This window comes from Suncus etruscus, chromosome 16, assembly GCF_024139225.1.
Source record: "Suncus etruscus isolate mSunEtr1 chromosome 16, mSunEtr1.pri.cur, whole genome shotgun sequence".
In the NCBI taxonomy this organism is placed as follows: domain Eukaryota; kingdom Metazoa; phylum Chordata; class Mammalia; order Eulipotyphla; family Soricidae; genus Suncus; species Suncus etruscus.
This window is the reverse complement of record NC_064863.1, coordinates 85,738,640-85,755,439: the sequence shown is the minus strand read 5'-3', so window position 1 is coordinate 85,755,439 and position 16,800 is coordinate 85,738,640. Positions and strand designations below refer to the sequence as shown.

At 58.6% G+C, this 16,800-nt stretch overlaps 3 protein-coding genes across 4 annotated transcripts; 2 read left to right on the top strand and 1 right to left on the bottom strand.

The window, feature by feature from the left end:
• Positions 1-705: 705 nt before the first annotated feature.
• On the bottom strand, positions 706-5,110 carry TACC3 (transforming acidic coiled-coil containing protein 3). The gene is made up of 15 exons (XM_049789897.1): positions 4,967-5,110; positions 4,743-4,879; positions 4,433-4,635; positions 4,067-4,145; positions 3,313-3,400; positions 3,123-3,234; positions 2,614-2,666; positions 2,417-2,517; positions 2,077-2,176; positions 1,901-1,981; positions 1,759-1,808; positions 1,478-1,521; positions 1,295-1,401; positions 936-1,042; positions 706-865 (listed from the first exon to the last, which is right to left on the bottom strand). Exons 1-15 carry the CDS (start codon positions 5,108-5,110, stop codon positions 706-708), a joined length of 1,566 nt encoding a protein of 521 aa, XP_049645854.1.
• A 957-nt stretch (positions 5,111-6,067) lies between these two features.
• Positions 6,068-9,378, top strand: TMEM129 (transmembrane protein 129, E3 ubiquitin ligase). 2 transcript variants are annotated; one of them, XM_049789738.1, is made up of 4 exons: positions 6,068-6,287; positions 7,765-8,239; positions 8,512-8,671; positions 8,750-9,378. In XM_049789738.1, exons 1-4 carry the CDS (start codon positions 6,083-6,085, stop codon positions 8,996-8,998), a joined length of 1,089 nt encoding a protein of 362 aa, XP_049645695.1. In that variant the 5' UTR covers positions 6,068-6,082; the 3' UTR covers positions 8,999-9,378. The 2 variants fall into 2 exon arrangements, with proteins under 2 accessions (XP_049645695.1, XP_049645696.1); XM_049789739.1 differs by lacking the exon at positions 8,512-8,671 and having other exon boundaries at positions 8,750-8,944.
• Positions 9,379-10,256: 878 nt separating this feature from the next.
• On the top strand, positions 10,257-16,415 carry SLBP (stem-loop binding protein). Its single transcript, XM_049789741.1, has 8 exons — positions 10,257-10,319; positions 10,397-10,531; positions 12,159-12,263; positions 13,843-13,902; positions 14,097-14,228; positions 14,368-14,517; positions 15,098-15,170; positions 16,229-16,415. Exons 1-8 carry the CDS (start codon positions 10,270-10,272, stop codon positions 16,343-16,345), a joined length of 822 nt encoding a protein of 273 aa, XP_049645698.1. The 5' UTR covers positions 10,257-10,269; the 3' UTR covers positions 16,346-16,415.
• Positions 16,416-16,800: the final 385 nt, after the last annotated feature.

Below are 16,800 nucleotides of genomic sequence, written 5' to 3'. Positions count from 1 at the left end.
AAGTATTTAAGTATTACCAAGATCTCCCCACCACAAGGGGATAGGAGAGTGGGAATCAATTTCTCATGTTGGGAGTTCTTTGAGGACACATCGATAACCAATCAAGGTATAAATGGGACCCAACAGGGTTTTTTGGGCCACACCTGGTGACCGCTCGGGTTATTCCTGGCTATTCGCTCAGAAATCACTCCTGGCTTGGGCGACCATATGGGACGCCGGAGGATCGAACTGTGGTCCGTCCTAGGTTAGCGCGTGCAAGGCAAATGCCCTACTGCTTGCACCACTGCTCCGGCCCGAGATGGTTGTGAAGGGGACTCAATCCTGTCCCTATCCTATGAGCCCACCTTGGGGTGAGCTATGGATGGCCAAGGTCAGCAGTGACCCCTGGTGGCAGCCAAGAGTGCAACTCTGCTCAGGCCCCCACCGGCACCACTGGGGGTGGAAAGGTGAAATCCATGCACTGAAACCTTCTAACAGCAACCACATGGCATCCCACTTGGTGGCCCCTCCCAGAAGCCTGCCAGGCCTTGGCAGAATCAGAACCATTTATTGAAAGCATCAGCAAGTACATCAATGAAACTTTATTAGGCCTGCTGCATGTCATCAGACCCTGGCCTCAGACCTCCTTCATCTTTCAGGTAAAGTCCTCACAGACCCTGCCTCAAGACCTCCCTCTTGCAGGTGAGGTAATGGCAGACCCTGGCCTCAGACCGATGTCCTGGAGACAAGCACAGTCAATTTCTCATTTTCGAGGGCCTTCTGCTCCAGGGCCTTCTCTAGTGCCTGTGTGCGTATCTGCTCTGCCTGCAGACTGGCTTTGGTGGCGCAGGCATCGTTGTTCACTCTTGCGAGCTCATTGTTGGCCCTGTGGAGTGCAACGGCCATTTAGTGGGGATTGGCAGATACCCCCCTAGCGCAGGGAGCCCCACACTCACAGCCTGAGCTTCTCTTCAGCATGTGCCTTCAGTGCCTGGTAGCGCTGTCTCTCCCTGTCCAGGTGCGCCATGCAGTGCTCCAAGCTCTTTTTCAGGGACTCCTCATTCTGAGGGGCACAGTTCCATCAGGGGATGTCCTACGCTCCAGTTCCTGAGCTTGGCCCAGGAAGGCTGAGCCAGTCCAGAAGCTACAGCTAGGCTGGTGGTTCGGGCGCAGAGGGGAAGGCCCCAGGGACATACACAAGTGGGCTTACTTCCTGGGGCCGCCTGGGGGCCTTGTGGGACGGGAGTGAAATGTGCGTGAACTCATCCATGCCCAGCCACCTCGCCCTCACCACATGGCAGTCCTTGATGGTTACCTTCAGCAAGTCGAAGAGGGATTTCTTCATGGCATTCAGGTTGGTGGCCAGCTGTTCCGCCTTTTGGCTCTCCACTCTGGATAGCTCCTCCTGTTTCTCAGCCTCCTCTAAGGAAGCAGCGAGCGAGTGCAGGGTGAGTGCTGCTCCAGAACTCGCCCCCTACCCCGAAGGCACTGCACTCACCCAGGGCATGGTACGCTATGCTCTCAAACTCGTTCATGATCATCCTGTGGAGAGACATGGCTGCTGTGTGCATGTGTGTGGTTGGTCCCAGGGGTCTCTCTCATCCCTGCCCCATGTTTGTGTGGGGTTCCCAGGAGTCTCACTCATCCCTGCTCAGTGCCCATGTGGAGGTAACAGGGCCTCTTTTATCCCTGCTCAGTGCCCATGTGAGGATATGAGGGGTGTCACTCACCCTTATCCTGTGTCTGTGTACGGGGTCTCACTCTCCCTCCCCGACTTACCCCATCTCCAGAACCTTTGCCTCCAGCTTCTCCTTCCAGGCAGCTTCCACCTGCCATACAGATACACACACATACACACATACGTCAACTGGGTGTCTGAGGCAGGGAGCTCCCCGTGCCTGGCAAGCCTGCCCCCACTTACCATAGCATCCATGTCTTTCTGGCTACACTGCAGCTTGTCCATGATGGGTCTGCAGGGCACGCGTGGGGGCAGCTTGGGCACCTGAGGGACAGGTCTATGGCACCAGCGCTGTCCACCCGCCCGCCCAGAGAGGGTTCTGGACCAGCCTCCCAGGCAGGCCCCATGCTGGCACTTACGGGCACATCCAGGGCTCCTAGTAAGTCAAATGTCAGCAGCTGTGCCTCAGATGGGCACTTGGGTTGGGGGGTGGCCATGGGTACGGGTGCCTCCTGAGCACTAGGAGCAGAGCACAGTGTCAGGAGACAAGGGCATGGGCATCCCCTGAGCACTGGGAGCAGAGCACAGCATGTCAGGAGACCAGGGCCTGGGCCCATGAGCCATGCCATGTTGGTATGTGAGGGCTGCTCCTGTTTTCCTCTGCAAGCTGCCTGGCAGCCCCTCAGAGGTGTCTGCAAGTCCCTGCTGAGCAGCACAGGACAGACAGATGAACTGATAGGGAGATGGTGGGAAGCTGACCTGGCCTGGGGATCGGAGGGTGCAGGGCGCACAGGGCTCTCCTTCAACAGTGGGTCAAACTTGAGGAACAGTGACTGCTTCCGCAGGCTCGACTCCTTGAACTGTGGGGACAGCGCAGAGTGGGGCCCCTGTCCTGACAGCCGACAGCCTCCATGGGGCTACGCCTTCCTGGTGCCCCCCATGGGGTGGAGACTCACCGAAGATGCCCCGAACTGCTCCAGGTAGTCCACTTCCACACACGTGCCTAAAACTGAGGAGCCGCAGGTCAGCCTATGGCTTTTTGGCCCATGGCTCTGCCCTAGCACCCCAGTCCTGAGTCCATGTATGCTGCAGCTCACAGGAAGCTGCCCCCCCCAATCCTAAACAGCCTCCCAGGAAAATGGGGAAAATATTCACTATGAACTTGAACTTCTAGCAGCCGCAGACTGAGATCCAGGGACAGTCTCGGGGTGGTGGGAGTGAGACCCTGCCTTTGGGACTGGGACCTGGGGGCCTGGGGTATCAGACCCTGAGCGGAGCATGGGGTGGGGTAGAAGTGAAAGAGCAAAGGGATCAGAGCAAATCAACAGCATGGGAACCTGAGCAAGCGGACATGGGTGGGGGATCACATGCACACAGAGGGGACGCCAGCAGGAGCAGAGGAAGGGCAACTCCTGGCACTCTCCCTCCCCCAAGAGCAGTGCGCACAGGAGCGCTTCATACACACCCTCAGCTGGGTCTCGGAAGAGCTCATCCTTTGGATCCCAGGTTGGGGGCTCCAGTTCACTGTCCTGATGGCTGAGGGGAGCAGAGGCATCCGGAACCCTTAGGGGCATCCGCTAGGAGAAGGAGAGCAGCTCAGCCCAGCTTGGCCCCACTGCGCTGGGGTGCTAGTGAGGGATGGGCAGCATCCCTACCTGGTTCTGGGCTCCTGCAATCTGTTCTGGGGCCTGTTCGGCGGATGCAAGGCCTGGGATGCTTCCTGTGGCGGCTGCCAACACCTGCCTGGAGACACATGTGAGCAGAGGCCCAGAGTACACAGGGCCTCAAGGGACATCCACCCTTAACAGTCCCTGTACCCCCTTCTCTGAACCATGGACCAAGGCTTTCAACTGTAGAGCCACAGCATATAAAACAGCTCCAGATGCCGCTGGAGCCTTCGGAAATGTCAGGAGGCTTGTGGGAAGCTTCTGCTCATACACATTCACGCACACACATGTACCTATATATGGAATTACTGGGATTGATGTGTTTCTATCTCACTCAGTATACATCTTGTTACTCATTGGTTGGAAACATCTTTGAATGTAGCACCTTGGACTGGTGTTGTGACTACCTGGTCCCACCTTCAAGTGTGTGGAGAGAGAGGACTTTATTCAATATACCTACACACACACACACACACACACATATACACCCACACTCAGCATAAGCCTTGTCATTCATTGATTGGAAACATTTTCGAATGTAGCACCTTGGATTGATGTTGAGACCCCCTGGTCCTACCTCCAGGAGAGAGAGGGTGGAGAGAGAACTTTATTCAATATACCGACAGGCACACATACATATACATATACTCCCACATATACCTACATAGGTATACATGCAATCAATCCACACACACATGCAAGCCCCAGAACAGCACCCCTGGCCCGACGACCCTCCACTCACTGGCTGGGCAAGTCTTCAGAGGCCTTGGACCCCTCCAGGCTGCTCTTGGGGGGTTCTGCAGGTGGGAGCACACTCTCCCCTGTAAACGGGTTAAAGTCAGAGTCACCCAGCTTGTCCCAGTCTAGGCTGTAGGTTCCCCGGGGCAGTGGTGTGGGATTGCTGGGATCTCCTTGGCTATGGGGTCCTTTTTCTGTTTCTCCTGGCCTCGCTGCCCCAATCTCTCTGCGGGGGCTGGCTTCCCAGAGGCTCCAGGGTTGTCTAAGAAGTCCAGCTCCAGACTCACGGGCCTGGTCCTGGACGACGCTGGACTCCCCTCGGGTTGGCACAGTGCAGGGCTTGTGTCAAGGCCAGGAGGAGAGACTGTACCAGAGGTCGGGGCTGGAGCTGTCACTGGAAGGTCCACGCTGACTGGGCTCTGCGGAGGGCTGGGGGGCGGTGGGCCCACCGAGGGGGCGCAGGCAGGGTCGCCACAGCCAGGCTCAGAGTCTGAGGTTGCAGCTCCCGCTGGCACCGCTCCGTCCTGAGGGCCAGGGGCCAGGCCAGGTTCTGCTTCCTCGGGGAGCTGTGGGCTTTTCGGGGGAGCACAGAGTGAGCCCCCGAACCCGAACACGAGTGGACAGGCGCGGAGACTCCGCTACGAGCCCGGCTCCAGTAGGGTTTGTCCCTCCCGACTCACCTGTGCGCTTGGGCCTCGGGGCCTGCCGTGCTGTCCCGGGGACGCTCAGCGCTGTCCAGGCCCGGGCGGGCCTCCCGGCGGCGGGGACTCAGGAGCCTGCGCATCTGCGGGTCCCGCAGGGGCGTCTGGAAGGTCACCTGTGCCGGGGAGGAGGGAGCCTGTGCGTGGACAGCCGCCCCGCCCGCCGGGCCCGCCAGGCCCGCCGCAGCCCGCCCCCAGCTCACCTTGGCGGCCTGGGCCGCGCTCCGGGGCGGCAGGTTCTCCTTCTCCGACACCTGCAGCAGCACGGACGCGCGGCCGGGGGCTCTCGGGGGCGAAAACAGGGCGTCGCAGCCGCCGCTCCGCGGGTTCTCGTCCCGCTCGCTCATCCTGGGCGCGAGGCGGGGTGCGGGGTCAGCGGGGCCGCCCGGAGGCAACGGCCACCCGGGCGCGGAGGTCCCGGAGCGGGCTGCGGGGGGCGGCGAGGGGCGAGGGGCGCGGGGCGCGGGGCGAGGCGTCCGGCGGGGCGGCGGCTGTCAAGTCCGAGCAGCTGGGCAGGCGGGGGAGGCCCCCGGGCTCCGGGGTGCGGTCAGTCAGGGCCGGGGCCGGGTCTGGACGCCGCCCCGAGCGCTGCCCACGCCCAGGAGCCGCTGCCTTACCTGGCCGGCCGGAACGACCCGCCGCCCGCGAACTCCCGCCGAGCGAACAGCGACCGAGCCGTCCGCCGCCCGCCGCCAATTTAAATGCCGACGGTTGGCGCGCGCGACCAATCAGCGCCCGCGGCGGGTGGGCGCAAGGCGGCGAGCGGCCAATCGGAGGCCACGGGCCGCGTTCTCCCGGGTTCCGCTTCCGGGCCCGGGGAAGCCTGGGCGGGAGTGGGTCCCGGGCCGGGCCATCCTGCTGCGGGCCCTCCTGAGGAGACGCACCTGGAGTCGGCCGCAGCGCACCCAAGCGGGGCGCATTTCCCGGGGCGGCCTGAAGGAGTCGACCCGAGTACTCCCGCAGGATGCCTCGCGGGACTACAACTCCCAGGGTGCCTCGGAGGGCCCCCAGACTCTCCCAGGATGCCTCGCGGGACTCCACCTCCGAGGATGCCTCGGGGGAACCCCAGACTCTCCCAGGATGCCTCGCGGGACTCCATCTCCCAGGATGCCTCGCGGGACGCCATCTCCTAGGGTGCCTCGCGGGACTCCATCTCCCAGGTTGCCTCGCGAGACTCCATCTCCCAGGGTACCTCGCGGGACTCCATCTCCCAGGGTGCCTCGCGGGACTCCACCTCCTAGGGTGCCCGGCGGAGCAGCGGTCCCGGTCCCCGGGGCTGCGGTGGGCACCCGGACAGTGGCCCGCGGGCCGCGAGCGCCATGGACAGCCCCGACGTGACGTTCACGCTGGCCTACCTGGTGTTCGGCGTGTGCTTCGTGTTCACGCCCACCGAGTTCCAGTCGGCCGGGCTCACGGTGCAGAACCTGCTGTCGGGCTGGCTGGGCAGCGAAGACGCGGCCTTCGTGCCCCACCACCTGCGCCGGACGGCCGCCACGCTGCTGTGCCACGCGCTGCTGCCGCTCGGTGAGGCCCCGGAGGGAGGGACGGGCCGGGCCGGGTCCGGCCCGGGAGTGGAGACGAAGACATGACACTAAAGTGATGGGCCCCAGCACTTTCCTTGCACCGGCAGGGAGAGGACACAGGCCACGTCCCCACTTTCTCTGATGGAATCAGAGTGAAAGTGGAAGGCCACAGTAGGATGCCCCAAGACCTCCTGGTGCTGTTTGCAACATTTATCCCTTTGTTTTGTTTTGTTTTGGGGTCTCACGCGGCAGCACTCAGGGCTTACTCCTGATTCTAAGCTCAGAAATCGCCCCTGGCAGGCTCGGGGGACCCCATGGGCTGCAGGGATTCGAACCACCGTCTTTCTATCTCCACGCTTATCTCTGCGGCCCCAACATCTGTCATATTGAAGTTTGCCTCCCCTGTTCCCACTGCCTTGAATGCCACCACCCTGTGGGGGAGCCCATTCCTCTTAAGTACTCCGGCTGTGTTCCCTGTCTTAGTTTACACCCCGCCCAGAGAAATGTTTGCTTGAGGTCAGTTGCTGTGGGGCTGGACTGCCTAACAATACTAATTCCTCTCTCCATTTTTTTTTTTTTTGGTGGGGGAAGGGGTCACATCCAGCAGCGCTCAGGAGTTACTTCTCGCTCTACACTCAGAAATCTCTCCTGGCAGGCTCGGGGCACCTTTTGGGATGCCGGGATTCGAACCACCATCCTTCTGTATGCAAGGCAAACAGGCGCCCTACCTCCATGCTATCTCTCCGGCCCCCTAACAATACCAATTCCTATCTGGCTTTACTATTTCCCTTTATCCTAGGCTGAATGAAGTTAATACACCCGAATTATGCAAGCATGCAGTTAATGTGTTTTGACAAGCTTGCGACATGCATTATATCTTCTTATACTTTGATGGTCTAATTTCTGGCATGCTCTAAGTTTTTGCTACCTGTGGGGGTAAATCTTCAGGGTCTCAGTTTGCAGTTTCGCACAAGAAATCAGACAGCGGGGCCGGAGAGATAGCATGGAGGGCCGCGAGTTTGAGACTCCTGAGTCTTACAGCATCTTTTCCTGATGCTTCCCCTGCCATTTTTATTAGAGTTTAACGTAAATCACCTGAGGGTCAGGGTTGATACAATTAAGGGTACTTTACTAATTAACTTAGAAAAGGTGAACAGAAAAAGTAAAGCGATTTTTACATGTGTATGAGAACAGGGAATGTCCCTGTTCAAGGCTAATTTTTGCAGGACTATGCTACCTTACATCTGGAGGGGCTCAGCCCCTTCCAGCGTGTCCTGGGAGTTTCTGGGCACCAGTGGGCGAATGCATGGCAGGGCAGCGGCCTGCTCCTCCTTCCTTTCCACCTCTGGGTTCTCTAAGCGAATAACCAACAGAACATTGGATCCCGGTGCGGCTGGGGAGCCGCTGGGGCCCCGTCACCCCTGAAATGTGCTTTCAGGGTTCGGGGCTCGAATGGACATGTCGGGGCTCTCTTGCAGGCTACTATGTGGGCATGTGCTTTGCTGCCTCTGAGAAGCAACTCTACTGGCCCAGTCGAGCCCCAGTTGCCTGGCGTCTTTTCCTCCTGCTGGCGGTGACCCTGCCCGCTGTGACCTGTGTCCTGATCTACTATTGGTCACGGGAGTGCTGGGCACGTCACCCACTGGCCCGCACGCTGGCCTTGTATGCACTCCCGCAGTCAGACTGGCGTGCTGTTGCCACTTCCATCAACACGGAGTTCAGGCGCATTGATAAGTTTGCCACGGGGGCGCCAGGGGCACGTGTCATTGTGACGGACACCTGGGTGATGAAGGTGACCACATACCGTGTGCACGTGGCCCAGCAGCAGGACGTGCAGCTGACCGTCACACAGTCGCAGCAGCACAACCTGTCGCCAGACTCAGTCCTGCCTGTGCAGCTCCTGACCATCCGAGTGGCTGCCACTCGGCCCTTGGTGCAGGCCTTTGACATCCGGTAGGTGTGTGGCTCTAGCCAGTGTGTGGATGGCCTGGGCTCAGCTGGGGGTGTGGGGAAGGGAAGGGACCACAGCCCCAGCTCCCAGTCTTGTCCCCTGAAGGCTGTGCTGGCTTTTTGTGCCTCTTGTGGATCTTACCCTAGGACTCACCCTGCTCTGAACAGCCCTGTTTTAGGGCTCTGTGCTGGGGTGTGGAGCTGGTTCCCTGCCAGGCTGAGAGTTGAGGGCGGAGGTCTGGTCAGAGACATGTCCAACAGCCCCTGTGGTGCAGGCTGAACTCGACGGAGTACGGTGAGCTGTGTGAGAAGCTTCGGGCGCCCATCCGCAGTGTTGCTAACGTGGTCATTCGCCAGAACATAGGCGACCTCTTCCTGGAGACCTTCGCCTCCCTGGTGGAGGTGAATCCAGTATACACAGTGCCCAACAGCCAGGTGGGGGTTCGTTGTCTCCTGGGGTGGGATGGGTGGCCTCCGAGGATCCTCTGACAGCTGTTGCCCACTGTCCCCTAGGAGCTGGAGGCCTGTATTGGCTGCATGCAGGCTCGTGCTGCTGTGAAGCTGGTGAAGCTGTGTGAGGAGGTGGCTGAGGGCGAGTGCCAGCAGTGCTACTGCCGCCCCATGTGGTGCCTCACCTGCATGGGCAAGTGGTTTGCCAGCCGCCAAGACCCCCAGCGCCCCGATACCTGGCTGGCTTCCCGTGTGCCCTGCCCTACCTGCAGGGCTCTTTTCTGCATCCTGGATGTGTGTTCTGTGTGCTGAGAGCCTGTGGGCTGGTTTGGTACGGAAGACGCTAGGCCCTGGCCTCGCCCAGGCCCTCTTCAATCGTGATACCTGCCTTATCCATCAGGAGTAACCCGGGATGACATGCTGAGTGCTGCGATCTTTCCTGTGGCACAGGGCGAATGCTGTTTCTGCGTCCCAGGGGCTGTGGCTAGTTAAAGGGCCCTTTCCTGTCTATTCAGGAAGACTCCACTTTCCACCTAGTGTTAGGCTCAGTAGCCATCCCCTTCCCACGGTGCCTTCTGCTGTCCAGAGGGGACACTGTAGTAGTGACCACTAGACTACCTGGGACCTGCAATGGGTGACAGGGCCGAGCTCTGATGTCATAACTGTTGGGGGGAGGGCCTTCCCATGAAATCCTGTAAATCTGGCTGTTTTCAGCTGATTGGAGGGGCCTCAGTAGTCACCCGAGGCTGCGCCAAACACCCTGGACTTGAGGGGTGTGGCCACTGGGTATCCCCAGGGCGCCCTACAGTGTAGACCCCACCCAGCCTGAAAGTTTGTTGGCCAAAGGTTTTTCCTTTGAAAGTTTGTTCCTTCATTTTGAGACCAGCCTGTTGGTGCCGAGCCAGGTGTCTATTAAAATAAACAGCCTGAAGTGAACGTGCGTGTTGTTTTCTTGGACGAGACTCGGCGCCCCGACGCCTGCCCTGCAAGGGGACTGGAGGGGCGCGGTGGGGTCCATCCCCTCCAGGCTCCCCGTGGCCCAGAGGAGTCCAGGCGCCGGCTGCGAGGAGGGAGCCGAGAGGTGCGGGCGTCGGTCCCCAGGGCGAGGGCGAGGGCGAGGGCGAGGGCGAGGGCGACGCGCTGCGCTCCAGTTCCCGCGCCGGCCTTCCGGGCTCAGGGTTCCCGCCAGCGCGGGGCCCGCCCCTCGCGTCTCCCTCCGAGCCCTCGCGGTCACGTGCCCCGGGCGGCCAATCGCAGGCCCTCCCGTCCGGGCGCCCGCCCCCCCCGCCCGCCAAGCGGCGGCCAATCAGCGCGGGCCGCCCGGGCGCCTCCATCCGCGGGGGGGGAGGCCGCGGCCGGCACTGCGCCGCTCCGGCTCCGTGGGGTCGGCGGCTCCGGGGCCTGGGCGCGCGCGGCCCCCGCGGGCAGGGTGGTCTCGCCCGGCGCGTCGGGGCGGGGCCTGCGGCCTGGGCGGTTGGGGGGCCGCGCGCGCAGCCTGTCAGTGCCGCCGCCGCCTCCGCCGCCGCCTCCGCCGTGCTCGCCCCGCTCCGCTCCGCTCCGCTTGGCCGCGTCCCCGCGCCGCCATGGCCTGCCGCCCTCGGAGCCCGCCCGGCCGCGGCGAGCGTTGGTCCAGGTGAGCAGCTCCGGGCTGAGGGCTGAGGCCGGCGCCTCCCCGCTGTCCTCCCCCCGCTCACCCGCTCTCTCCCGCAGCCCGCCGGCGCCCGCCAGGTGGAGCCTCGGCCGCAAGCGCAGGGCGGACGGCCGCCGCAGCACGCCCGACGACCGCGACCGCGACCACGACCGCAGCCCCGCCGGGACGCCCGCACACGCGCACAGGCCCGACAGGTGGGCCCGGGCCCGGGCGACTCCCCCGCCGCCCTTCCCCGTCTCCGCCCGGCCCCAGCCCCGGAGATCGGGGTCTCCCGCAGACCGAGCCAGTCCCATGTGGCTCCAATCTCGTCTCCTGTGCGCAGAGCCAGATGCCCGAATAGCTCCGCCCGCCCCAAGAAGATCCCAGGCCTTGCATGCCCAAGCGCCACGTCCAGCACAGGCCAAGGCAGGCAGAATGGAAAGGAAGGCACTCAGGCCGGGCCCCTTGGCCATCTCGAGGCCCTGTTGAGGAGTGGACGTGCGGAGATGGCTGCTCCCCGGGATAGGGAAGAAGGAGCTGGTTAGGATGGCGTGCAGGCTGCAAAGGCTGCCCTCCCTCACTGGGACGCGGGCTTTTTCTCAGGGACGGGGATGATTTGGGCCACACCCCGCAGTGCTCAGGGGTGACTCCTGGCTCTACGCTCAGAAGTCACCCCTGGCAGGCTCGAGAGACCCCATGGGATGCCCGGAATCAAACCCAGGTCTGCCGTGTGGAAGGCAAAGCCCTACCACTGTCTGTACTAGCTATCTTTGCAGCCCCTGAAACTCAGGATGATTTAAGGGCTTGTTTAGGCGACGCTCAGGCCTTGCTTCTGGGCTTGTGGGACCCTATGGGATACCAGGAATTGAACCTGGTTGGCTGTGTGCAAGGCATATGCCCTCCGTGCTGTACTCTGCCCCTTGTCCTGGGGCTTTCTGCACACACCCCTCATTTCCTAGGCCCTCAGGAACCCTGCTCCCACACTGCTCCTGCTGTGGACAGATGACCCCTAGACCCCAGAGGAGAGGCAGGAGAATGGGGGCTAAGTACAGTGTTTTCTGGGCACCCCCTACTTTGGGAGAGTAGTAGTGAGCTCTCACAGACAAAGAGAGTAGTTTGGGGACTGAGATCCCCTTTTAGAAATCCTCTCCAGTGAGTGCAGGGCCTGGTGGGATGTTGGGGGCTAGGAGACTGCTGTCTCAGTTACTGGGTACTGCTTTCAAAGGTCTTTTCTGGGGGGGGTCACACCCAGCAGCACTCAGGGGCTACTCCTGGCTCTACGCTTAGAAATCACCCCCAGCAGCCTCAGGAGACCATATGGGATACCAGGATTTGAACCACCATCCTTCCGTATGCAAGGCAAATGCCCTTCTGCTGTGCTATTGCTCTGGCCCCTCAAAGGTCTTTTGGTTGGCCAAGAACCCAAGGTGTCACATTTGCCGCAGTTCTGCTGTGTCTGCTTTGATAAGGCCCTGGGAAGTGGGAGTGTCCATATATGTCACAACACAGATAACAGACTGCCAGCAGGCCTTACTGTCCGCCTCTGTAGTAAGGCCAGTGCTTGAATTGTTCAGACTTTGAGCTCTGGACAGCAAAGATCCACCTGGAAGTTGAGGTTGCTGAGGGGTTTGGGCTGCTCTGTTGCTGCAAATGAGGGTAGGGAGTATAGGGTATTGGGGCCCTTCTACCTGGAGTAGCAAAGCAGTGTCTTTGAGAATGCAAGTGCACTTGGGGAGCATCAGGCTATCTCCAGCAGTCTTGAGACAGGCTTCCACGCCCAGCAGTCAGAAGCCAAAGGTGTGTGTCATGCACGGCTCAAACTTGCTGTTTCTTTTCTTGCAGTTTTACCACCCCTGAAGGCCCTAAAGCCCGCTCTAGGTGTGCCGACTGGGCCAGTGCAGTAGAAGAGGATGAGATGAGGACCAGAGTTAACAAAGAAATTGCAAGGTACACTTGCCAGGCCATGCAGTTGCTCCCCATGGTATCAGGGCTATTCTGTCCAGATCTCTGATTCCCAGAGGCTCACTCACAGCACTAGCAGTAGTGGTGGCTTCTGATGTGTTAGAAACATAGGATCTGGGGCCCGGAGAGATAGCACAGCGGCGTTTCCCTTGCAAGCAGCCGATCCAGGACCAAAGGTGGTTGGTTCGAATCCCGGTGTCCCATATGGTTCCCTGTGCCTGCCAGGAGCTATTTCTGAGCAGACAGCCAGGCGTAACCCCTGAGAATAGGATCTGGGTCAAAACCATAGTACAGTGAGGAAGGCTCTTGCCACATGGGCTGACCCGAGTTCAATCTTGGTATTTTATGTGGTCCTTCTGAGTGTACCAGGAGTAATTTCTAAGATCAGCCAGGAGAAACCTCTGAGCATTGCTGGATGTGGCCCAAAAGCCAAAAAATAGCCAGACATGTGAGTTCTGGCCATAGAGCTAGGACAGGGGTTAAGATGCTTGCCTTTGGGGGCCGGGTGGTGGCGCTAAAGGTAAGGTGCCTGCCTTGCCTGCACTAGCCTTGGACGATCCCCTGGTGTCCCATATGGTCCCCCAAGCCAGGAGCGACTTCTGAGCGCATAGCCAGGAGTAACCCCTGAGCGTTACCGGGTGTGGCCCAAAAACCAAAAAAAAAAAAAAAAAAAAAGATGCTTGCCTTTTCCAGTTGGCTCGATCTTTGTTACCCCAAGTTCTGCCAGGGAGGAGCACAGAATCTGGAGTAAGACCTGAGCATCACTAGATGTGGCCTCTAAAACAAAATAAGAACTGTGGGTTCTTGGGAAGGTTAAGTGGACCTGTCAGGGTGGCACATTGTTCTCCTGCATCCATGGGTCTCTGAATCCAGATAGCACAGTGAGGTGATACCTTGCAAGGTTAGGCTGTGTGTTAACTACAGCAGCTTAGCTGCCCACAGCCGGGGCCTTGGTCTGTCCCTGGCACTAGCAACATAGAAGTGTCACATGTTTTGGATGAGACATGGCCTTCATTGAACAGGAATTGGGAGGTTAGCTTCTTTGTTCTTATTGTTTTGTGGTGCTCTGGGTTTACTCCTTGCTCTGCTCAGGAATCACTCCTGGTGGACTTGGGAACCATATGGGATGCTGGGGATCAAACCCCAGTCACCAGGTCAAGCATCTTCCCGGACATACTGGCTCTTGGGGTAGGTCTGGCTCCTATTGATTTATTTTTTTGATCTTGAGGCCATACTTGGTGAGGCTCTGCATGCACTCAGGGATCACTGCTACCAGGCCCCAGGTTTACCATATGGGATGTCAGGAATCAAACCGAGATCAGCTGTGTACAAGGCCAGCTTCCTCTCCACTGTGCTATCTCGGTCCACTTGCTGTTCTTTAGTCTGAGGCTGGGCACTCTAGTGGTCTATGGATTTCACAGAACCTCTGCCCTGGATTGTATGGAGGCCTGAGTTCGCTGGGCCTGTGTCTGCAGCCATGGGCCCTGCCTGCTCTGCTGACCCCTCCTCACCCCAAATGTTAAGTTTTAAACATTTTCACTAGCCCCATTTGTTTAACTCCTAGATACAAGAGGAAACTGCTCATAAATGACTTGGGGAGAGAGCGGAAGTGCTCATCGGGAAGGTAAAGAGTCAGTGTGGTCATCCTCATGACTACTTGTCCTTGATCAGTGTCGGAGCTCTGTGCACACCTGGGCCGTGTCCTGTGTGGGACTGAGCACAGGGAGACGGGGTTGGCAATGAGGTGATCATGGTCTGAGTCTGTCTCCATTGTTGCCACGCTTTCTGCTGATTTGATTTTGTGTGGCCTACTCACAGTTCTGATTCGAAGGAGTCCACGACGGCCACTGACTTGGAGACGGACGAGAGCGTCCTGATGAGGAGACAGAAGCAGATCAACTATGGCAAGAACACCATCGCCTATGACCGCTACATCAAAGAGGTGCCCCGGTGAGTGGGGCTTCCGGCTCAGGAACAGGGACACCTGGCAGGGAGAACAAGTGGAGTGTGTCGGGCTCTGCTTTGAGTGATGCTGCCTGTGGTTCTCCGAGTGGGGTGGCTGCTATATCACCTCTCTTTCCTCATGCAGGCACCTGCGGCAGCCTGGCATCCACCCTAAAACGCCCAACAAATTCAAGAAGTACAGCCGGCGTTCCTGGGACCAGCAGATCAAACTCTGGAAGGTGGCTTTGCACTTCTGGGACCCTCCGGTTGAGGAAGGCTCTGAGCTGCAGGAATTGTACGTGTTGGGGAAGGAACAGTCACAGTGGCCCCTCTCCAGCCAAGGCAGCAGTATCTGTGACCCAGAAAAAATGGGCCTTTATCTAGAGTAGAATAGAGCTGGTGCCACTGTTTGCATACAAAGATTAAGGAAAGGGCTCTGGTTCTGGTTTGCTGCTCCTGCCTGCCCAGCACTCTCCTGAGTTGAGGTGTTCTTCTGGCCCTCCGTGATCTCTCTCTGCTTTTGCTCTTTCCTGATGGGGTGCCTTGTGCAAAACAGCTTGAATTGTTTGCTCTGTTTCTTTTGTTATTTTCTCTGTTTCTGTCCCAGGTGAGGGTGTATATCTCACACCTCTTCCCTAGCTCTCTCTCCCAACCCCACTACTGGGCACTACGACTTAGTCACTTTGTCCTGACCCCACACTGGTCCTCGTGCCTTGTCTGGAACTTGCTGAGCCAGGCCAGGGTGCTGGCCTGTGGGGAGTCACCACAAGTGGCGGTAGTGGGGCATCAAAGATACTACCTACTACCCTTGTACTCCTACCCTGAGGGCTTGGCTGCTGTCGTGTCCAGCTTGTAACATCTGGTTCTTTTCACAGACACCCTGTGGACCTGGGTGGGATGGAGACAGAGTCTGCAGGCAGCAGCTCCAGCTCCCAGGAGGAGAGCTATGTAAGTTGCTACTGGACTAGAGTTCAGGCCCAGAATTGGCACTGACCACTGAGCACTTTTGTCCCATGTCCAGTTAACATTGCCCCCCCCCCCACCCCCAGCTGCGAGTTCAGGATATTGTGTATGTTTGGGTGGTGCTGATGGCACAATAGCAGATGTGGGGTTTAACTGGGCTTTAGATGCTAGGCATGTGCTCCCCACTGGGGTTGTCTTCCTGGCCTGACTGGCAAGCTTATCAGGCCGCATGGCACTTTTGCAGGGACTTGGGCGCCATTCCTACCTCCTCATTTGGGTCCCACCAAAAATTGCTCTGGTCCCTCTGGTTCCAGGGACTTAGCCTGTCTGGCTGTGGGCAAGACCAGCAGAGCTTCTCTGGGCGCCATCTCCTTCAAGACTGGATTCAGGAGGGGAAAGAAGAGCCAGTTTGACCCATTGTTTTTTTGTTTGATTGTTTGTTTGGTTGGTTTTTGTTTTTTTGGATCGTACCCAGCAGCGCTTAGGGGTTACTCCTGGCTCTACGCTCAGAAATCGCTCCTGGCAGGCTCGGGGGACCTTATGGGATGCCCTTATTTGAACCACCGCCCTTCTGCATGCAAGGCAAATGCTCTACTGCAATGCTCTCTCTCTGGCCCGTGACCCACTGTGGATGGGGTCCACCTGTGCTTGGATCATATGGGGTTCTGGGGACACATGCAAGGGAAGCATCTATCCATGCCTACCATGAAAGTGAACCAGATAAATGGGTCATTACTGACCCCTTTGTCCAGCCTTGAGTGCTCTCCATCCACTTAGGGGTCATGTTTTGAGCCACAGCAGCCAGCCTGAGTGACTGGCAGAGAGGGACTATACATGGCCTCACATAGCCCCTAGTGGCCACGGAAGCTCAGTCCATTCTGAGTGCAGGCCACCACCTGCATCTTCCCAGCATGTGTCTGACAGTGGCAGCTCATGGCTATCACAGTTGAAAGCACCAAATCGAAGCCAGTAGACTACCAGGGAGTACACAGTGCTTTCATAGTTGAGACTAGACCTTGTGACAAACCCCGTGTGTCTTCTAGGCTATGGAGTCTGGCACGCCCACCAAAGTGCGACATGTGGACAGCCAGGCTGGGGACGAGTTCGACCTGGAGGCCTGTCTCACCGAGCCAGTGAGAGACCTCTCGGCTATGAGCTAACAGTGATCCCTGGCAACCAAGAACACATGGCTGTCCCTGGCCGGAGACCAGCCTGTCCGCATTCTTCTTGTCCTGTTGAATTCTTACTCCTGCCTTTTGTCCCTAGGAAAATTTGATTTTATGTCTAGTGTATTTTGCATGTTTTCGATTATAAATCCAAGGGAAACTGAACTGGAGCAACCCTTCAACAGGGTCATTCAGGGCCTCAGCTGTCCTCACCGGTGTCTGTGCTTTCTGAATTGGTACCTGCAGCATCTCTGGGAAAACTCCACTGGCACCTCTAAGTTTTCAGTCTAAATTTGATGTTGTAAATAGCACAGGGACTGCTCCTTGAAATGCCCTAGGAGTGAAGATACAAGGGGTCCAAAGCGTTTTTCGTAATCATTTAATCTAAAATGTAAAGTCTCTGTAAATGATAATGTGTACAGATTTTTCTGTTCAGATGCGCAATAGTA